Source organism: Salvelinus fontinalis, chromosome 23 (genome assembly GCF_029448725.1).
Source record: "Salvelinus fontinalis isolate EN_2023a chromosome 23, ASM2944872v1, whole genome shotgun sequence".
NCBI lineage: Eukaryota > Metazoa > Chordata > Actinopteri > Salmoniformes > Salmonidae > Salvelinus > Salvelinus fontinalis.
Window position 1 is genome coordinate 5,845,397 of NC_074687.1, and position 23,271 is coordinate 5,868,667.

At 43.9% G+C, this 23,271-nt stretch overlaps 2 protein-coding genes across 7 annotated transcripts in view; one reads left to right on the top strand and one right to left on the bottom strand.

The window, feature by feature from the left end:
- The window catches only part of LOC129820765 (protein TFG-like), a 33,706-nt gene extending 22,013 nt beyond the window's left edge, over positions 1–11,693 (top strand). For 2 of the 4 annotated variants that reach the window (XM_055877709.1, XM_055877711.1), the window contains 2 exons: positions 10,073–10,150; positions 10,297–11,693. In XM_055877709.1, coding sequence (XP_055733684.1) covers positions 10,073–10,150; positions 10,297–10,685 — 467 coding nt within the window. In that variant the 3' untranslated portion in view covers positions 10,686–11,693. The remainder of the gene's footprint in view (positions 1–10,072; positions 10,151–10,296) is intronic. The other 2 variants (XM_055877710.1, XM_055877712.1) reach the window with 1 other exon arrangement.
- Positions 11,694–12,090: 397 nt separating this feature from the next.
- The window catches only part of LOC129820766 (target of Nesh-SH3-like), a 64,571-nt gene continuing 53,390 nt past the window's right edge, over positions 12,091–23,271 (bottom strand). For all 3 annotated transcript variants that reach the window (XM_055877715.1, XM_055877714.1, XM_055877716.1), the window contains 4 exons: positions 19,899–19,928; positions 19,625–19,783; positions 13,730–13,852; positions 12,091–13,503 (listed from right to left, as the gene is read on the bottom strand). In XM_055877715.1, coding sequence (XP_055733690.1) covers positions 13,388–13,503; positions 13,730–13,852; positions 19,625–19,783; positions 19,899–19,928 — 428 coding nt within the window. In that variant the 3' untranslated portion in view covers positions 12,091–13,387. The remainder of the gene's footprint in view (positions 13,504–13,729; positions 13,853–19,624; positions 19,784–19,898; positions 19,929–23,271) is intronic.

Genomic DNA, 23,271 nt, shown 5'->3' on the forward strand with positions numbered 1-23,271 from the left:
CAGCAAAAATAGAAACGTCCTCTCACTGTCAACTGCATTTATTTTCAGCAAACTTAACATTTGTAAATATTTGTATGAGACATAAACTGACCATGTTCCACAGACATGTGACTAACAAAAATTGAATAATGTGTCCCTGAACAAAGGGGGGGTCAAAATCAAAAGTAACAGTCAGTATCTGGTGTGGCCCCCAGCTGCATTAGGTACTGCAGTGCATCTCCTCCTCATGGACTGCACCAGATTTGCCAGTTCTTGCTGTGAGATGTTACCCCACTCTTCCACCAAGGCACCTGCAAGTTCCCGGATATTTCTGTGGGGGAATGTCCCTAGCCCTCAACCTCTGATCCAACAGGTCCCAGACATGCTCAATGGGATTGAGATCCGGACTCTTCGCTGGCCATGGCAGAACACTGACATTCCTGTCTTGCAGTAATTCACGCACAGAACGAGCAGTATGGCTGGTGGCATTGTCATGCTGGAGGGTCATGTCAGGATGAGTCTGCAGGAAGGGTACCACATGAGGGAGGAGGATGTCTTCCCTGTAACGCACAGCTTTGAGATTGCCTGCAATGACAACAAGCTCAGTCCGATGATGCTGTGACACACCCTTCCAGACCATGACGGACCCTCCACCTCCAAATCGATCCCACTCCAGAGTACAGGCCTCGGTGTAACACTCATTCCTTTGACGATTAAACGCAACTCCAACTATCACCCCTGGTGAGACAAAACCCAGACTCGTCAGCGACGTGCACTTTTTGCAAGTTCTGTCTGGTCCAGCGACGGTGTCTTTGTGCCCATAGGCGACATTGTTGCCGGTGATGTCTGGTGAAGACCTGCCTTACAACAGGCCTACAAGCCCTCAGTCCAGCCTCTGTCCGCAATAGGCTGAGAGTCTGAGCACTAATGGAGGGATTGTGCATTCCTGGTGTAACTCGGGCAGTTGCCATCCTGTACCTGACCCATGCAGGTGTGATGTTCGGGTGTACCGATCCTGTGCAGGTGGTGTAGACGTGGTCTGCCACTGTGAGGACGATTAGTTGTCCGTTCTGTCTCCCTGTAACACTGTCTTAGGTGTCTCACAGTACGGACATTGCAATTTTTTGCCCTGACCACATCTGCAATACTCTTGCCTCCTTGCAGCATGCCTAATGCACGTTCACGCAGATGAGCAGGGACCCTGGGTATCTTTATTTTGGTGTTTTTCAGTCAGTAGAAATGCCTCCTTAGTGTCCTAAGTTTTTAGAACTGACCTTAATTGCCTACCGTCTGCAAGCTGTTAGTGTCTTAACGACCGTTCCACAGGTGCATGTTCATTTATTATTTATGGTTCATTGAACAAGCATGGGACACGGTGTTTAAATTATTTACAATAAAGATCTATGAAGTTATTTGGATTTTTATGAATTCTTCGAAAGATAGGGTCCTGAAAAAGGGACGTTTCTATTTTTGCTGAGTTCACCAAAACTCTTCCTCGAGCTGGCCGCCCGGCCAAACTGAGCCATTTGGGGAGAAGGGCCTTGGTCAGGGAGGTGACCAAGAACCCGATGGTCACTCTAACATAGGTCCAGAGTTCCTCTAAGGACAACCATCTCTGCAGCACTCCACCAATCAGGCCTTTATGGTAGTTTGGCCAGATGGAAGCCACTCCTGAGTAGCTTTTTTATTTAATTTTTTTTACTTTAGTTTATTTAGTAAATATTTTCTTAACCAACAAAGCAGTTCAATAAATAGAGTTAAGGGCTTGTAACTAAGCATTTCACAGTAAGGTCTACACCTGTTGTATTTGGCACGTGTGATCAAATAAAATTTGATTTGCTTTGAGTAAAAGACACATGACAGCCTGCTGGAGTTTGCCAAAAGGGACGTAAAGACTCTCGGACGATGAGAAACAAGATTCTCTTGTCTGATTAAACCAAGATTGAACTTGTTGGCCTGAATGCCACGCGTCATGTCTGGAGGAAACCTGGCGCCATCCCTGTGGTGAATCATGGTGGTGGCAGCATCATGCTGTGGGGATATTTTTCAGCGGCAGGGACTGGGAGACTAGTAAGTAGTACAGAGATACTTCATGAATACCTGCTCTCGACCTCAGACTGGGGCAAAGGTTCACCTTCCAACAGGACAACGACCCTAAGCACACAGCCAAGACAACGCAGGAGTGGCTTCGGGACAAGTCTCTGAATGTCCTTGAGTGGCCCAGGCAGAGCCCCGACTTGAACCCGATTGAACATCTCCAGAGAGACCTGAAAATAGCTGTGCAACGCTCCCCATCCAACCTGACAAAGAAGAATGGGAGAAACTCCCCTAAATACAGGTGTGCCAAGCTTGTAGCGTCATACCCAAGATGACTCAAGGTTGTAATCGCTGCCAAACGTGCTTCAACAAAGTACTAAGGGTCTGAGTACTTATGTAAATGTCATTTTTCAGTTTTTATTATCTTTATAAATTTCCCAAAAAATCCAAATCTGTTTTTGCTTAGTCATTTCTGGGGTATTGTGTGTAAATTGAGGAAGAACACAGAGCTTCAACTATAGGACCCGCTGAGTATTCCCATAATGGTTGTGATCTGGAATGAACACAGCTTTTCCTCTAGGACCCGCTGAGTATTCCCATAATGGTTGTGATCTGGAATGAACACAGCTTTTCCTCTAGGACCCGCTGAGTATTCCCATAATGGTTGTGATCTGGAATGAACACAGCTTTTCCTCTAGGACCCGCTGAGTATTCCCATAATGGTTGTGATCTGGAATGAACACAGCTTTTCCTCTAGGACCCGCTGAGTATTCCCATAATGGTTGTGATCTGGAATGAACACAGCTTTTCCTCTAGGACCCGCTGAGTATTCCCATAATGGTTGTGATCTGGAATGAACACAGCTTTTCCTCTAGGGCCCGCTGAGTATTCCCATAATGGTTGTGATCTGGAATGAACACAGCTTTTCCTCTAGGACCCGCTGAGTATTCCCATAATGGTTGTGATCTGGAATGAACAGAGATCGAAAGTAACTCTCTTACCAGATAACGAGGTGTGCTCTAGTTTTTGGCATCTCAGTATATGACACAGACACACAGGAAGGGAGGGGACAGAGGAACATGTTGTGAGTCAGTCTTATTATTAAGCTACCTCATTATTTTGGATGGGATGTTTTTTCATTGGCGGGCACGGGTTTTGGCTCTTCTGGCTCTCCGTAGCCGCCTCCATCCCTGGAGACGTCTCTGTTTTCACCCAGAGAGACCCATAACCAGCTCACAGACAAAACCCCACCACAGGAGCCAAACCACAGCTGGTACACGCACACGCACGGTACGCTCGTTGAGCTGTGGCTTGAACACAGAGGAGCCATACCAGGGCCTCCAAACCACACTTGGAACAAAGAGAGTGCAGTTCCACATGGTGTTGGTTTGACCGTGTTTCCCCAGACCAGCTCTGTGGTTTTGGCTCGGGCAGGGTTCAGGCTTCTCCAAGGGGTTTGGGTTGAGTTTAACGGAGCTAAGACACCCCTAAGAGTCTAAAGTTACAGTCATTCTTCCTTACGTCTTACTTATTCAACTCAGTCGTACTCTTTATATTCCAGACCCTTGCACTTTGTGCTGGTTATTAGTTTTAGTTTGTCCATAAATGACTGTGCGGTCATATAACGGTCACGGGCTGTTACTAGGTTGTGTGACATCGCTGACTGTGTGGTTGGCTGGTCGTCTTCTGGAGTTCATCATCCTCATCTTTTCCTCCCTCTGCTCATCCGTTCCTCCCTCTCTCCCAGACTTCCAGGGAGGAGAGAGGCTCTGGGCTGCAGCTGTTGGCCAGACGGCCGAGTCAGGCTGCAAGGACACGTTTTTCCCTATCCCAACGCTCTGGTGAGAGAGAGAGACCCCAAATGTTCCCTTAGTTCAGGAGTGTCCATAGGGTCTGTACAAAGACAATACATTGAAGACTGATCATCGTTGACCAGGAATAGTCTCAAAGGATCAGTGCACTCCTGCCAACATGTTGGGAATGAACACGTTGATTTAAGGGTGTGGTGCCTTGACATTATGCACAGAGGACGACTTCAGAAACTCAACAAGGACACAGATCATGTACTTTGGGGGTAGATGGACCAATCACTCTCTCATCTCTCTGTCAACATTTGGTTTGTGTTTACACGTAAACATGGCGCTAATAAGATCCATAAGCAGAAGATTTCTAGTGGCTGTCTCTCGTTTACACTGAGTGGACAAAACATTATGAACACCTGCTCTTTCCATGACTTAGACTGACCAGGTGAATCCAGATGAAAGCTATGACCTCTTATTGATGTCACGTGTTAAATCCACTTCAATCAGTCTAGATGAAGGGGAGGAGACCAGTTAAAGAAGGATTTTTATGCCTTGAGACAATTGAGACATGGATTGTGTATGTGCCATTCAGAGGGTGAATGGGCAAGAAAAAAAGATTTAAGTTCCTTTTGAACGGGTTATGGTAGTAGTTGCCAGGCGCACCGGTTTGTGTCAAGAGCTGCAACGCTGATTGGCTTTTCTACACTCAACAGTTTCCCGTGTGTATCAAGAATGGGCCACCACCCAAAGGACATCCAACCAACTTGACACAACTGTTGGAATCATTGGAGTCAACATGGGCCACCTTGTAGAGTCCATGCCCTGACAAATTGAGGCTGTTCTGAGGGGAGGGGGGGTGCAACTCACTATTAGGAAGGTGTTCTTAATGTTTTGTACAGATTATGATCAACCCTAGATAAGGAATGTTCTGTGTTTGTGTCTGAGTTTTAGCACACCTGTTCACCCACCACTGCACAGACGGTGTCTTTGATGCTTTATCAGATTGAATACCTCTCCAGCTTGAAAGTCTGCTGACAGAAGTATTACAGTGTGAACTTTTAATCCGTCTGTCTGCTTATTTCAAGACATGGCATATGGGGGTGTAGTGAGAGACCATATAGGCTGGAAGATACTCTTTTCATTACTGATGTTGAAAGAAAGTATACTAAATGTGGAAATCAATCATTCCGCCATCATGAACACAATGGAAAAATATAATAATTTATTGAAATAGCATGGGTGACCAAGAAAAACAAATTGATACAATTTAAGGCCAAGTGGCAAACAATAATACAGGCACAAGGGATGAGGGTGTAAGCATGCTGGTCTGGGCAGAGATGTAGTCATTGTTTGTGCGTCTAAGTTGTTTTGTATGTGGAGTAAAAATGTAATAAAAAAATAGGAATACCTCTCCATCACGGTTGACAACTCCACGGTGTCCCTCGCCCAAAGTGCAAAGAACCTTGCCGTGACCCTGGACAACACCCTGTCGTTCTCTGCAAACATCAAAGCAGTGACTCAGATGACGCAGATGCTAAGCTACATGACTGTTGTTATCTCAGACTGGAATATGTTCTGGGATTCTTCCAATGGCATTGAGGAGTACACCACATCAGTCACTGGCTTCAATAAGTGCATCGACGACATCGTCCCCACAGTGACCGTACGCACATACCCCAACCAGAAGCCATTGATTACAGGCAACATCCGCACTGAGCTAAAGGGTAGAGCTGCCGCTTTCAAGGAGCAGGAATCTAACCTGGACGCTTATAAGAAATCCCACTATGCCCTCCGACAAACTATCAAACAGGCAAAGCATCAATACAGGACTAAGATGGAGCCGGTGTAGTACAATTCAGACGCTCGTCGGGTGTGGCAGGGCTTGCAAACTATTACAGACTACAAAGGGAAGCACAGCCGCGAGCTGCCCAGTGACACGAGCCTACCAGACGAGCTAAATTACTTATATGGTTTCTTCGAGGTAAGCAACACTGAAGCATGCATGAGTGCACCAGCTGTTCCGGATGGATGACTGTGTGATCACGCTCTCCATAGCCGATGTAAGACCTTTTTAAACAGGTCACCATTCACAAGGCAATAGGACGTGTATTCCGATCATGCGCTGACCATCTGGCAAGTGTCTTCATTGACATTTTCAACCTGTCCCTGACCGAGTCTGTAATACCTACTTGTTTCAAGTAGACCACCATGTCCCTGTTCCCAAGAACACAAAGGTAACCTGCCTAAATGACTACTGACCCCAAGCACTCACGTCTGTAGCCATGAAGTGCTTTGAAAGGCTGGTTATGGCTCACATCAACACCATTATCCCAGAAACCCTAGACCCACTCCAATTGCATACCGCCCCAACAGATCCACAAATGATGCAATCACTATTGCACTCCACACTGCCCTTTCTCACCTGGACAAAAGGAATACCCACGTGAGAATGCTGTTCATTGACTACAGCTCAGTGTTCAACACCATGGTGCTCTCAAAGCTCATCACTATGCTATGCACCCTGGGACTAAACACCTTCCTCTGCATCAGGATCCTGGACTTCCTGACGGCCCAACCCTAAATGGTAAGGGTAGGTAACAACACGGGGGCCCCTCAGGGATGCGTGCTCAGTCCCCTCCTGTACTCCCTATTCACCCATGACTGCATGGCCAAGCACAACTCCAACATCATTAAGTTTGCTGACGACACAGCATTGGTAGGCCTGATCACTGACAATGATGAGACAGCCTATAGGGAGGAGGTCAAAGACCTGGCAGTGGATGCCAGGATAACAACATCTCCCTCGATGTGATCAAGACAAAAGTGGTGATCGTGGCCTACAGGTAAAGGAGGGCTGAGCACGCCCCCATTCTCAACGGCGGGGCTGTAGTGGAGCAGGTTGAGAGCTTCAAGTTCCTTGGTGTCAGAGGAAGGCCCTAAAATTTGTCAGACTCCAGCCACCCTAGTCATAGACTGTTCTCTGCTACTGCACGGCAAGCAGTACCGGAGTGCTAAGTGTAGGTCCAAAAGGTTTTTAACAGCTTCTACCCCCAAGCCATAAGACTCCTGAACAGCTAATCAAATGGCTACCTGGACTATTTGCATTGACCCCCCCCCCACCAACACCCCCATGTACATGTTACCTCAATTACCTCGACTAACATGTGCCCTTCACACATTGACTCTGCACCGGTACCCCCTGTATATAGCCTCACTACTGTTATTTTATTGTTGCTCTTTATTTATTTTATTATTTTAGTGAATACTTTTATCACTTATTTTTCTTGACTGCATTGTTGGTTAAGTTCTTATAAGTAAGTATTTCACTGTACCATTTCACTATACCTGTTGTATTCGGTGCATGTGACAAATACATTATTTGATTTAACTCGCTGCAGGTTCATGTGCACAACATCCATAGAGTACAACCCTACCTCACACATAAAGCGGAGCTGGCACTTGTCATCTCCCATCTGGACTACTGCAACTCGCTGTTGGCTGGGCTCCCCGCTTGTGCCATCAAACCCCTGCACCTTATCCAGAACACTGCAACCCACCTGGTGTTCAACCTTCCCAAGTTCTCCCATGTCACACCACTCCTCCCCACACTCCACTGGCTTCCAGTTGAAGCTTGCATCCACAAAAGACCATGGTACTTGCCTTCGGAGCAGCGAGAGGAACTGCCTACCTTCAGGCTCTGTTAAAACCCTACACCCCAACCTGAGCACTCCGTTCTGCCACCTCTTGGCACTCCCACCGCTATGGGAGAGCAGCTCCCGCTCAGCCCAGTCCAAGCTCTTCTCTGTCCTGGCACCCCAATGGTGGAAACAGCTTCACCCTGAAACTAGGACAGCAAACTCCCTGCCCATCTTCAAAACCATTTGAAACTCTGCCTCTTCAAGGAGTATCTTAAATAATCCCACAGTACCCTCTCACACAACCTCCTCAGCCCCCCACACACACAAAGAAATCGACTTTTGTGAACTAACACTCGCACTTGACCCCCCCCCCCACACTACTGGCTCTGACTTCGCTGATACCTGCTTTATTGAGGGAAATGTACTTACTATGACTATGATATGTGGTTGTTCCACCTAGCTATCTTAAGGTGAATGCACTAACTGATAAGAGCATCTGCTAAATAACTGACGTAAATGTAATACTACCCATATTATCTTGTTTCCTTTCTGAAAACATCCCTAATAGGCTTGAGAACTACAGTGAAGCAATAACATTCCAGATAATTTTTCCAGCTCTGTTTTGTGTTCAGCTGAAGGGATGTGCAGGCAGCCGGTCTCTCCATAGAGCCGCAGTGATTTCTCTGTCCTCTGGGACTTACATTTACTGATCAGAGATGAATTCTTCTGGCCAATGAGGCCTGACGGCAGTTCCATCCATCCCTCTATCGGATTACATAACACACATGATGGATAGCAGACAGGAAACCAAGACGGAGAGAAAGTCAGCACCTACATGCTCGCGAACACACACACACACATTCACACACACACTTTGTGATTCTCACTCGAGCACCATGGTGCTCACATTACAGGGGTTAACAGTGGGCTTACAGCTGATTTCATAGATGCAGTCCTATAGAGCAGTATGTCTGGTTTCATTCTATAGACTTTTCACAATTTGGGGCAAGATGGTAGCCTAGTGGTTAGAGCGTTGGGCCTTGTCAGCTTTTTACCTTGTCAGCTTGGGAATTGAATCCCCGAGCTGACAAGGTAAAAATCTGTCGTTCTGCCCCTGAACAAGGCAGTTAACCCACTGTTCCCCAGTAGGCCGTCAATGTAAATAAGAATTTGCGCTAAACTGACTTGCCTAGTTACATTTTTGTAAATGTTTGAATCATGTTCGATGAGAGATCACCAATGGTGGAGGAATGAAACATGGTTCTTTCATCTGGTCCAGACTTGGGTCAAAATGTATTTGTACTTAATGTATCTGAAGTATTTGAAAGAAAAAACAAATAGCATTTCAACCCAGGTACGGACCTACAGTCTGGGTCTGGGTTATGATCTGGGAGTGTATAAGATTGCTGCCATAAGATCACTTCATGTGTCTGTGTGGCACCCTGTCTGTCTGTAGTAGACAGTCTTCATTAGTTCCCCAGTCCACTGCAGCTCAGACCCTTGTTTTTTTGATCTTCCTCTGACTTTGAGAAAGTTTGTCCCCTGCAGGTTTTGGGTCAGTTTTATTCTGGCACATTTGTGCCCCAGCTGTTTGGATCTGTGTTTGTCTGTGTATCTTTCAGACACTGCATGTGTGTGTTTGGAGTGAACTACCACTTCAGTGAGTGTTTAATCAGCCTAGTGATAGCCTAGCACAAATGTCCCTGCAGAACTTCTTAGAATTATGTCTAGTCCCTATTCCCTCACAAAGGAGTTCCATAGGGCTCTGTTACGGGCCCTCTGAGTGGAAAATCAACGCTCTGCTTCAACTGGCACATGAAAAAACTGTGAACTTTAGCAAAGATAAAAGTCTCGGTCAGGCAGCTGTGCCAGACAAGCTCATGTTAATCAGCTTTGACCTGCGTAGAAGCAACCATCAAATCAATTTAGCAGGTGTTACTGCAGGTGTAGCGAAATGCTTGTGTTCCTAGCTCCAACAATGCAATAATATCTAACCATACACAACAATACAGACCAATGTAAAAGAATGGAATATTCATTGCCTGTGGCAAAACGTTTGTCAGTCAGTGTCTTGAGGTCTTTGAAGCTCAGCGGTCCCGTCCACATTGTGTGCACACTACGTGTATGTGCCGTTTGTGTTTCTAGTTTTTATTTTCAGACACTCTTAACCACACTCTTCAGTCCATGGTATTGAGCCGACTTTCCAGTCTAGACTATTAAATGTGACATGGACCCGAGAAAGAGACACACACACACACACACACACACACACACACACACACACACACGTAGACTGAGGTTATGGCTAATTAAAGTTGGGAGGGAAGTGTCTTGTCTACTGACAGACAGACCTGTTAAGACAGATGGCACCGGCTCTGACCCAACACGTCTATCCAAATAAAAGTGTGTGCGTGTTTAGCTTGGAGCTGTTCAGCTGACTGTAATGTGCCATAGAGAGTGTCTAGGCGCAGGGCTTTGAAGAACCAGTCCTGTTTTATTTTAGTGCTCGGGGCTGTTTGCATTAAGATGCTCCTGTCTGGTTCCATCCAGACACCCAGGTGTGTGCCTGTCTTCCCCAGCAGTCATACTGATGTCCTCCAGCTCTCTCTTCTCCAGGTCAGATGTACCAGTCTCCAGGTGGATACCCTCCCCAGCAGCCAGCACCGCAGCAGCAGTATGGCATGCAGTACCCGGGTAAGACAGTGACACTTTCCCTCAGAAAAGGTCCAAGAAGGACAGGCTGATCTTATAAAAATGGCCCAGACTTTCACAGGAATGATTCTATGAATGTGAAATGGATTACAATCAAAAGTTATACTGTACTTCTCTCTCTCACTCAGCAGGATGCACCCCCCAGCCCGGCACCTCTCAGCCTCAACAACAGCAGTTCCAGAACTACCCTGCCCCCAACTCCCAGGGCCCCGCACCCAGCCAGGGCCCAGCCCCCGGCTTCCAGGGAGGCCAACAGCAGGCCGCTCCACCCCAGGGGCCCCAGCAGTACCCCCCAGGGGCCTTCCCTCCCCAAAACTACACCTCCCAGGCCAACCAGCCTGCCAACTACAGCCTACCCCCCACCTCCCAGTCTGGCCAGGGTTACCAGGCCCGTCCCAGCTACACTCCTCCCCCCGGTAGCAACGTTACCCCCCCTCCTGGGGCATCCAACCCCTATGCCCGCAACCGGCCCCCCTTCGGCTCGGGCTATGCCCAGCCTGGCCCTGGGTACCGGTAAAAGAGAAGGAATGAAAAACGTTATCCACACACACCCACCCCTACCCTTTGTGTCCTGGCTGGCTCTGTTTGGCCTGGGTTTGGTAAACATAGTCTGCTAATCTGTCCATCCGTCCTTCTGTCAGTCCTCAGTCACTGATGAGTCCATATCCAAAACAAACTACAACCCCCCCCCCCCCCCCATCTGATCGTCTGTGCTCTGTCTCGACCCCACCAACACACACACAAACCCATGTTACACCCATGTGTTATTGCCCTGTTATTTGAAATTCAATGTTTCCTACCCACACTCTCCCCCCCATGTGTCTGTCATCAGGGTGGGCTCAATTTGAATTGAAGGCAGTCAATTCAGGAAGAAAACTCCTAATGTACAATTCAAAGCATTTTCAATGACTTTTCAATAAACTGAGAAGTCGAAGGTATTTATTTCAAAATGTTTTAATTTCAAATTGACTGCCTTCAGTTCAAATTGTGCTCAACACTGGTGAACATGTAGTCAGTCTAGTCTGTAAGCACAATCAGCTGGGAGAACAAAACAGGCTGGAATATGAAAGCTGTCTATCATTATCATCATCAGACTTGTTTTGCTAGTCTGACAGCTGTAAATGCACCTGTATACGCTGGTCAACAGATGATGTTGATTCGTTTGGCATTTAACTGATCTTTTGAGGATATAGAGTGTCAACCGATGCTAGTGTTCAAAATGGTGTTCATCCCCTTTTTTACAACTTGTTTTCATCACCGCCATGTTGATATTAAGACGTGTCATGGAATCTGCCTCTCGGTTGAGTACAATATGGGAGGCGTAGTTTTGACCTTCCAGAAGGGTCCTACCATGTTTAGCCTCTTAGATCACCTCCTTATGGTTTATCGCTCTCTCTCTCATACATTTTTTTCCCTCACTGGTTTGTAATAATATATCAGTCAGATTTTCCACCTTGAAGTGTCATTTAGTTTGTTTAAACTGAAACATTTTCTCTAAACCTAATAAAGGCTTTGAAACCTTGAAGTCTGTCACTGTTTTGATTCTTTCTCTCCCTCACTCTTTCTCTCCCTCACTCTCTATCCCTCCTTCCCTCACACTGTGGTTTGTGAGTTTACGGCTCCGTGTTGAGCTTGGCTTCCGAGAGCCTTTCGTATCCCACCAGATTTGGATTTTGGATTTGGAAAAGTGTGGTAATGCTGCTGTTGATGTTTGTTTTCCTAATCGGGCGTTGTGGTTGGCTGGGACGTGTGGTGAGGGAGTGTGTGGTAGGTCCCTCAGCTCTGCCTGTCTGCAGTCAACTAATGGCCAAACAAGTGAAACGTGGCATGTGTTGATGATTTGTGTGTGTGTGTGTGTGACATATGAACACACTTTCAGATGTGCACAATGCATTTACAACCAATTTGAGTCGTATAAGTAGTAAAAAAAGGACCATACTTAAGGATTTATTGTTGAAAACAGAAACAGAAATGGTTGTACATATCTGAAACAATCTATAAACACTTTTCCCACAAAATGTGGGTTGAAAATACAACTGCAGCCATTTGCGAGCAACTGTACTAAATGTAATATTTCTTTGGTTGTTTCCATACTAAAAGAAGCCTTTATGTACATGTTATATAATATTTAAACTCAGACGAACAAAACTGTAGCAAAACATTCCAAGGCTAAAAACAAAGGGTTTTGTCAGTGAGGGGAAATGTTCTGAATGTTGTAGGTAGAAATGTAACGTATAGAACTGACACAATTCATCATCCTACAAACCCAATACATTACATCTGAACATTCTGCCATGTTGCACCCCACTGAACACGCCCCAGAGGTGGACAATTGTGGTCACTTGCAATGAGCTTAGGACCACATCCACATAACGGATACCTGGCAATCATTCTGCAAATTGAGATGAGTTGAAGTTAGAAAATTGAAGACGAAAGAACAACAAAGCATATCCTTATGCTGTTCATTCCAACTGAGTGAATCCCAGTATCTGATGATTTTATCTCTACTTAATATTTGGACATTCATTGGCTAAAGAACCCATTCAGGTGTTTTTCCAAGTGATTAACACACTCGTGGAACCGCCTTGCTTTGTAAACTTAATGCTGAGACTTAATAGTAGTTCAGAAATATTGTTCTTTCACATCATATACATATATTTAATACTTTCATATTGTGCAAACCGCAACTGTTAATCCCACAGGACCAATCAAGAAAGGTATTGAGTATAGACAGTATCCGTATGAGTGAAAACGAATGCTTTTGTAGCAGACTGGCCAATAGAAACCACAAGGTACATGAATAACAACTGCTGATAAATAAAACCATACACGTTACATTTTTAGGGAGCCAGCTTCCCAACAGTTTCCGGTGTTCATATTTAATGAAGCACTCTGAAAAACCTTTAACTACTTCTCTTCCATGTTTACAGGTTTTGAGTATTTTCTCATGTTGTCGTGTTTGATAAATAGTGAGATTAGATTTAAGGAGATATGAAAAATGTGCCTAACAGAGTTCGTGACAAAGCATGGTCCTGTACACTTTTATACAATGGAATGTGGGCTGTTGCCATCTGACAAATAGACAGTCAGAAAGGCGCATCTCCATGGTAACAGAGAAGCCCACCTCCCCTCAGGCCTCCTCAGTCCTCCTTTCAGCCTGGTAAAATAATCCCTCTTTCAGTCAGGCATCTTCCTGGCCACCTCCTTGGTGGAGGGGTCTTACCATTTCCCAGGTATGGGTGTTCCGCACTCGTACCAGCCGACATAGGTGGAATGTGAGTTCCCTCCGATCTGGCCGAAGTTGACTGGTTCCTGACGCATAGCCCGGTAGAAACCTGAGCATGAGAGAAAGGCATAATGAGAACCTTTCTTTTAAAAATGGTTTGGAATGTGAATGGTCTTTTTATATAGTCTAGAGATCATTGTTTCCCATAGTTAACCCTGAAACAGAAATCTTTAGTAGTCATTGAAAAGTGAACAAGAAATCATGGTCATGGACACCTGTACAAGTGGTTCTCTCCCACTGATCTTTCTAATGGGTCCCAGTTGATGGTACTCTACCTGATCGGCTGGGTAACTGGTCGGCCAGTACCTGGCTGCCTGTTCGTCCGTCCAGGAAAGAATCTACAAACTGGCAGTGGTCCTCCCCATGACCAGTCTGGTCCCCGATGTTGTAGAACTTGCCTGCACAGGGTCAAAGGTTATGGCTCTCTATGATGCTATAGGTTAAATATTGTTGTTTGAGATTAAATCATTTTTGTTAGTTACACCTCGTTCAGAATTCCATTGTAATTTATAAATCCTTTATAGTCGTACGTACACAGAGACAAGGCAATATAAACAGAGTAAAACAGACATACACTGAGTGTATAAAACATTAGGGACACCTTCCTAATATTAAGTTGTCCCCCTTTTTGCCCTCAGAACAGCCTCAATTCATCGGAGCATGGACTCTACAAGGTGTCGAAAGTGTTCTTCAGGGATGCTGCCCATGTTGACTCCAATGCTTCCCACAGTTGTGTCAAGTTGGTTGGTTGACCTTTAGGTGGTGGACCATTTTTAATATACTCACAGGAAACTGTTGAGCATGAAAAACTCAGCAATGTTGCAGTTCTTGACAAATCCAGTGCGCCTGGCACCTACTACCATACCCCGTTCAAAGGCACTTAAATATTTTGTCTTCCCCATTCACCATCTGAATGGCACATACACACAATCCATGTCTCAATTGTCTCAAGGCTTAAAATCCTTCTTTAACCCGTCTCCTCCCCTTCATCATCACACTGACTGAAGTGAATTTAACAAGTAACATCAATAAGAGATCAAACACTCTTTGAAAAGGGTTTCAAAAGGGTTCTGCGGCTGTCCCCAAAAGAGAACCCTTTTTTAGTTCCAGGTAGAACTATTTTGGTTTCCATGTAGAACCCTCCAAAAGGGTTCTACCTGGAACCAAAAGGGGTTCTTCAAAGGACTGTCTTATGGGGACAGCCAAATAACCCTTTTTAGTTCTAGATAGCACCATTTTTCTAAGAGTGGTGCATTCACCTGGTCAGTCTATGTCATGGAAAGAGCAGGTGTTCTTAATGTTTTGTACACTCAGTGTATACAATGACTTCGGAAACTATTCAAACCTCTTGACTTTTTCCACATTTTGTTCGTTACAGCCTTATTCTAAAATTGATTAAATAAAACAGTTTCCTCAGCAATCTACAAACAATACCCCAAAATGACTAAGCGAAAACAGGTTTTTAAACATTTTTGCAAATGTATTTTTAAAAAAAACAGAAATACCCAGTTTACATAAGTATTCAGACCCTTTGCTATGAGACTCGAAATTGAGCTCAGGTGCATTCTGTTTCCATTGATCATCCTTGAGATGTTTCTACAACCTGATTGGAGTCCACCTGTGGTAAATTCAATTGATTGGACATGTTTTAGATAGGCACACACCTGTCTATATAAGGTCCCACAGTTGACAGTGCATGTCAGAGCAAAAACCAAGCCGTGAGGTCGAAGAAATTGTCCGTAGAGCTCTGAGACAGGATTATGTCGAGGCATAAACCTGGAGAAGGCTACCTAAACATTTATGCAGCATTGAATGTCTCCAAGAACACAGTGGCCTCCATAATTATTAAATGGAAGAAGTTTGGAATCACCGAGTTGGCCGCCAGACCAAACTGAGCAATCGGGGGAGAAGGGACCTGGTCAGGGAGGTGACCACGAACCCAATGGTCAGTCTGACAGAGCTCTAGAGTTGCTCTGTGAAGATGGGAGGACAACCATCTCTGCAGCACTCCACCAATTAGGCCTTTATGGTAGAGTGCCAGAATGCTAAGTGTCACGTCTGGAGGAAACCTGGCACCATCCCTACAATGAAGCATGGTGGTGGCAGCATCATGCTTTGGGGATGTTTTTCAGCAGCATGGACTGGGAGACGAGACTGGATCGAGGGAAAGATGAACAGAGCAAAGTACAGAGAGGTCCATGATGAAAACCTGGTCCTGAACCTCAGACTGGGGCGAAGGTTTACCTTCCAACAGGACAATGACTCTAAGCACACAGCCAAGACAATGCAGGAGTGGCTTCGGGACAAGTCTCTGAATGTCCTTGAGTGGTCCAGCCAGACTTGAACCCGATCGAACAATTCTCGAGAGACCTGAAAATAGCCGTGCAGCAATGCTCCCTATCCAACCTGATGGAGATTGAGAGGATCTGCAGAGAAGAATGCAAGAAACTCCCCAAATACAGGTGGGCCAAGCTTGTAGCGTCATACCCAAGAAGACTCAAGGCTGTAATCGCTGCCAAAGGTGATTCAACAAAGTACTGAGTAAATGGTCTGAATACTTTTATATTTTTAATAAATGTCGAAACATTTCGACAAACCAGTTTTTGCTTTGTCATTATGGGCCATTGTGTGTAGATTGATATGAGAAAAAAACAGTTTAATCAATTTTAGAATAAGGCTGTCTCACCAGGGTTGGGTAGGTTACTTTCTAAATGTAATCCGTTACAGTTACTAGTTACCTGTACAAAAATTGTATCAGTAACGTTACTTTTGGATTACCCCAAACTCAGTAACGTAATCTGATTACATTCAGTTACGTTTAGATTACTTTCCCCTTAAGAGGCATTAGAAGGAAAAAAAATGTATGTTACCAATTGAACCACATCTATTGAATTCTGCTGCAATGTTAAAGTTGACATAGCTGGCCACATATGGATGTTACATTTGACTTTATGCGTTGGTTGTGTAGGCTTCTTCTCCCCCATCGCTTTCTACTACATTTAATAATGTGTTAAACTTTGGTTTTTAATGTAAAAATATAATTTAATCAGAATTCCAGTCATTCCAATAAATGTTATACCCCTTGATCTTCTAGAATAGGACTTGGAAATATGGAAGTATAGATTAGCCTGAACATAACCCCAAAACTAAGGACTTATCAGCCAGCCCTACTCTGTTATTTATGATTTTGTTGTCATGGAGGACTGATTGATTCGAGTTGAAAAATAAATGCTGCGCTCATGGAACGGCACGCTTTGAGCACTACTGAAAAGAGCTATTTACATGTGAAAAATGAATGCCATATGCTACATTTTCTATAGGCCTATTTAACATTTTGTTGGTGACACTTTGATATCTTGATAATATGCAGCTGTTTAAAGGGCAAATCGACAGATGAAACAATAACAAAATGGCACCCCGCCTCTGTTTTGGTAAAAAGCTGAGGAATGGGCCTGGAGAAATGTAACCACTCTCAGATTACATCTCACATTCCAGTGTTCCTTATGGAGGTGTAGATTACATCTCACATTCCAGTATTCCTTATGGAAATGTAGATTACATCTCACATTCCAGTGTTCCTTATGGAGGTGTAGATTACATCTCAAATTCCAGTGTTCCAACTTGTTAACAAGGCTGCATGGGATGTTTCTTAATGTGACTGTGCAGCCAATGGCAATGTCCCTTTAGGTACACTGAACAAAAATATAAATGCCACATGCACCAATTTCAAAGATTTTACTGAGTTACAGTTCATATAACGAAATCAGTCAATTGAAATGAATTCATTAGGCCCTGATCTATGGATTTCACGACTGGGATACAGATATGCATCTGTTGGTCACATATATCTTAATATCAGAAAGCCAGTCAGTATCTGGTGTGACCGTCATTTGCCTCATGCAGCGTGAAATCTCCTTCGCAGGCCTGTGGAATGTTTTCCCACTTGGCGGGAACTAGAACACCCTGTCGAACACATAGATCCAGAGCACCCCACACATGCTCAAAGGGTGACATGTCTGGTGAGTATGAAGGCCATGGAAGAACTGGGACATTTTCAGCTTCCAGGAATTGTGTACAAATCCTTCCGACATGGGGCCGTGCATTATCATGCTGAAACGTGAGATGATGGCAGCGGATGAATGTCACGACAATGGGCCTTTAGGATCTCATCACTGTATCTCTGTGCATTCAAATTGTCATCGATAAAATGCAATTGTGTTCGTTGTCCTTAGCTTATGCCTGCCCATACCATAACCCCACTGCCACCATGGGGCACTCGGTTCACAATGTTGACATCAGCAAACCGCTCGTCCACACGATGCTGTCTGCCGTCAGCCCAGTACAGTTGAAACGCTGATTCATCCATGAAGAGCACACTTCTCCAGCATGCCAGTGGCCTTCAAAGGTGAGTATTTGCCCACTGAACTCGGTTACGATGCCAAAATGCAGTCAGGTCAAGACCCTGGTGGAGACAATGAGCACACAGATGAGCTTCCCTAAAACAGTTCCTGCAGTTTGTGCCAAAATTCGTTGGTTGTGCAAACCCACAGTTTCATGAGCTTTCTGGGTGGCTGATCTCAAATGATCCCGCAGATGAAGAATCCGCATGTGGAGGTCCTGGGTTGGCGTGGTTACACATGTTCTGCAGTTGTGAGGCCGGTTGGACGTACCCAAAATCTCTAAAACGATATTGGAGGCGGCTTATGGTAGAGAAATTAACATTCAATTCTCTGGCAACAGCTCTGGGAGACATTCCTGCAGTCAGCATGCCAATTGCAACTAATTAGCGACACATGTCTGAAAAGCATGTGATATCAGTGTTTGATACAGCATTTAGAGGCGGAGCCAAGCTAAAGCAAAGTATTCAAGTTGAAACAGTAAGATTGTTATTCCATTTTTTTAACTAATTCACTGGCGCAGCCAATGGGGCTCTATAATGCCAACAGTGGGAATTGTGGTCCTAGGTCAAGGTTCTGATCTATGGTCCCTTTTGCATGGTTTCCATCAACAGTTAACATTTGGATATGGGAATGGTAAGCTGATCATAGATCTATCCATGCCCAATGGGAACTTCTATCTGGAGCTGGCCTCCATTCCGGCTCCAGTATGTAAGTGTAATTAGACATTTTGGGTTCTCATGGAGTGTGACAGTTGAACTAAGCTCATGAGGCATTTATAAATTATATTCTTCAAGAATCAGTTGGTATATAATTTATAAGTCCAAAAATGGATGTAGCAACTACAGATTGCTCCTTTAAGTCTGTCAAAAGTGAGTTTGAGTTTGAACACGTGCCCATTAGGCCTATGGATAAGAAAAAAAAGTATCAGCATGAATTAGATTGAGCAATAAAACCCCCACTTTTATTCCATAGGCTGGGATTCGCACTATGCAGCTGTTGCAATAGCATATTTTTTACTGGCTGTCCACTGTTTTCAAAAACAATGATTGAGAGGCAGCTTAAACTTTTTGAATTCAACCATTATTTGGTTCAAATATACATTTAGATTTGGGAACAGCCATCCACCACAACCACCGTAAGGTGCAAATAGCTAAATGAGAGAGCAGCAGTGTGATTCACATCAATGCGCTATGTAGATGGCAATAATAAGTGATATCCGTATCGCCATAGACTACACTGCTGTCATCCTTACCTCCAAGCGTTTATTCAAGTTGGATAATTTTTGGATGCCGACAGCAGTCGTACCATTGGAAGACATGGCTTGGACTGGAGTTTACAAAAGCCCTTTCCTGCTCTTTTCCCGCAATCCATCAAACCCATTTGGTGTGTCATCATAGTGGTCTCTGAATCAGGTGGAACAAATTTAAACATGCGCCTTTTTTCAATGCTGATTTGAATGTCATTGAGAAAACAGAAGTGTCAAAGATTTTTTTTCTCGCAAATCTCCTTTTTGAACTTAAAAGCTATCCTCGATGTAATGATCTAATTTTTCAAAAGCATCTGTAATCTGATTACAATATTTTTCCTGGTAATGTAACGGTTTACAGTTATAGTTTTTTGTAATCCCTTACATATAAAGGATTACATGTAATTCATTACTCCCTAATCCTGGCTGTAACCTACTGTAACCTAACAAAATTTGGAAAAAGTCAAGCGGTCTGAATACTTTCCGAAGGCACTGTACAAACCCTCTTACTATACTATACTGACCATTGAGCGAGTCGCTCATGTAGATTTTGTATCTAAGGGAGTTGCATAGTTGGATGCCCACAAACTTGCGGTACCAGGTCCTCTTCACGTACTGCTTCCCGTTACACTCCGAGTAGGAATCTGCCTTGAAGGGGAACTGTGTCCAGATAGCAGCTTTACCTGGAGGCAGGAGAGAGAATATATTTAAAGATGCATATGACACTATGGCATAGAGAACGGGACACAAACTATGGAGGAAAAATGATTGTGAACATGACATACTGAGTCCACTCACCTGAGACATTCTCACTCACCCGAGGGTCCGCTATGGAGGAGAGAGTGAAAGAGAGAAAACATCATTAGTCACACATCAGTCCATTATTACCGCATTAATAAGCAATACTTGCACATGGACAGCTACATAGTCGTGTCTCTCCCAGTCTGATTTCACTACAGGGCAAAGAGCCTTTGGTCCAATCACTCCTCTTTATCAGTGTTGGAGATCAATCCATCTCAGGCACATCAGTCGACTGTTATTTCTGTTTGGACACAATATTGCTTTGAATGAAGTTAGTTCATTGATTTCAGTAGTGTGCATGACGGATATGATATGAATCCCAAAATCCAGTCCATCTGTAGCTATTATGTGACTATGACTGATGTTGAAGCTGTCAAATCGTTGAGCAGCTGCTCTTGATCATTGTCACGAAGCCACATCCTCCCTTTCAGGTTAGAAGTTCAGAGTGTAGGCTATATAGAAAAAATGACACTCAAATTGAAATTCATTAAACAAAATACTGAAGATTTCGATCAGCCTATTGGAGTTGTAGATTACATCTCACATTCCAGTGTTCCTTATGGAGGTGTAGATTCCATCTCACATTCCAGTGTTCCTTATGGAGGTGTAGATTCCATCTCACATTCCAGTGTTCCTAATGGAGGTGTAGATTACATCTCACATTCCAGTGTTCCTAATGGAGGTGTAGATTACATCTCACATTCCAGTGTTCCTTATGGAGGCGTAGATTACATCTCACATTCCAGTGTTCCTTATGGAGGTGTAGATTACATCTCACATTCCAGTGTTCCTAATGGAGGTGTAGATTACATCTCACATTCCAGTGTTCCTTATGGAGGTGTAGATTACATCTCACATTCCAGTGTTCCTTATGGAGGTGTAGATTACATCTCACATTCCAGTGTTCCTTATGGAGGTGTAGATTACATCTCACATTCCAGTGTTCCTTATGGAGTTGTAGATTACATCTCACATTCCAGTATTCCTTATGGAAATGTAGATTACATCTCACATTCCAGTGTTCCTAATGGAGGTGTAGATTACATCTCACATTCCAGTGTTCCTTATGGAGGTGTAGATTACATCTCACATTCCAGTATTCCTTATGGAAATGTAGATTACATCTCACATTCCAGTGTTCCTTATGGAAATGTAGATTACATCTCACATTCCAGTGTTCCTTATGGAGGTGTAGATTACATCTCACACTCCAGTGTTCCTTATGGAGGTGTAGATTACATCTCACACTCCAGTGTTCCTTATGGAGGTGTAGATTACATCTCACATTCCAGTGTTCCTTATGGAGGTGTAGATTACATCTCACATTCCAGTATTCCTTATGGAAATGTAGATTACATCTCACATTCCAGTGTTCCTAATGGAGGTGTAGATTACATCTCACATTCCAGTGTTCCTTATGGAGGTGTAGATTACATCTCACATTCCAGTGTTCCTTATGGAGGTGTAGATTACATCTCACATTCCAGTGTTCCTTATGGAGTTGTAGATTACATCTCACATTCCAGTGTTCCTAATGGAGGTGTAGATTACATCTCACATTCCAGTGTTCCTTATGGAGGTGTAGATTACATCTCACATTCCAGTATTCCTTATGGAAATGTAGATTACATCTCACATTCCAGTGTTCCTTATGGAAATGTAGATTACATCTCACATTCCAGTATTCCTTATGGAAATGTAGATTACATCTCACATTCCAGTGTTCCTAATGGAGGTGTAGATTACATCTCACACTCCAGTGTTCCTTATGGAGGTGTAGATTACATCTCACATTCCAGTGTTCCTTATGGAGGTGTAGATTACATCTCACATTCCAGTGTTCCTTATGGAGGTGTAGATTACATCTCACATTCCAGTGTTCCTTATGGAGGTGTAGATTACATCTCACATTCCAGTGTTCCTAATGGAGGTGTAGATTACATCTCACATTCCAGTGTTCCTTATGGAGGTGTAGATTACATCTCACATTCCAGTGTTCCTTATGGAGGTGCAGATTATATCTCACATTCCAGTGTTCCTAATGGAGGTGTAGATTACATCTCACACTCCAGTGTTCCTAATGGAGGTGTAGATTACATCTCACATTCCAGTGTTCCTTATGGAGGTGTAGATTACATCTCACATTCCAGTGTTCCTTATGGAGGTGTAGATTACATCTCACATTCCAGTATTCCTTATGGAAATGTAGATTACATCTCACATTCCAGTGTTCCTTATGGAGGTGTAGATTACATCTCACATTCCAGTATTCCTTATGGAAATGTAGATTACATCTCACATTCCAGTGTTCCTTATGGAGGTGTAGATTACATCTCACATTCCAGTATTCCTTATGGAAATGTAGATTACATCTCACATTCCAGTGTTCCTTATGGAGGTGTAGATTACATCTCACATTCCAGTATTCCTTATGGAAATGTAGATTACATCTCACATTCCAGTGTTCCTTATGGAGGTGTAGATTACATCTCACATTCCAGTATTCCTTATGGAAATGTAGATTACATCTCACATTCCAGTGTTCCTAATGGAGGTGTAGATTACATCTCACACTCCAGTGTTCCTTATGGAGGTGTAGATTACATCTCACATTCCAGTGTTCCTTATGGAGGTGTAGATTACATCTCACATTCCAGTGTTCCTTATGGAGGTGTAGATTACATCTCACATTCCAGTGTTCCTTATGGAGGTGTAGATTACATCTCACATTCCAGTGTTCCTAATGGAGGTGTAGATTACATCTCACATTCCAGTGTTCCTTATGGAGGTGTAGATTACATCTCACATTCCAGTGTTCCTTATGGAGGTGCAGATTATATCTCACATTCCAGTGTTCCTAATGGAGGTGTAGATTACATCTCACATTCCAGTATTCCTTATGGAAATGTAGATTACATCTCACATTCCAGTGTTCCTTATGGAGGTGTAGATTACATCTCACATTCCAGTATTCCTTATGGAAATGTAGATTACATCTCACATTCCAGTGTTCCTTATGGAGGTGTAGATTACATCTCACATTCCAGTATTCCTTATGGAAATGTATATTACATCTCACATTCCAGTGTTCCTAATGGAGGTGTAGATTACATCTCACATTCCAGTGTTCCTAATGGAGGTGTAGATTACATCTCACATTCCAGTGTTCCTTATGGAGGTGTAGATTACATCTCACATTCCAGTGTTCCTAATGGAGGTGTAGATTACATCTCACACTCCAGTGTTCCTTATGGAGGTGTAGATTACATCTCACATTCCAGTATTCCTTATGGAAATGTAGATTACATCTCACATTCCAGTGTTCCTTATGGAGGTGTAGATTACATCTCAAATTCCAGTGTTCCAACTT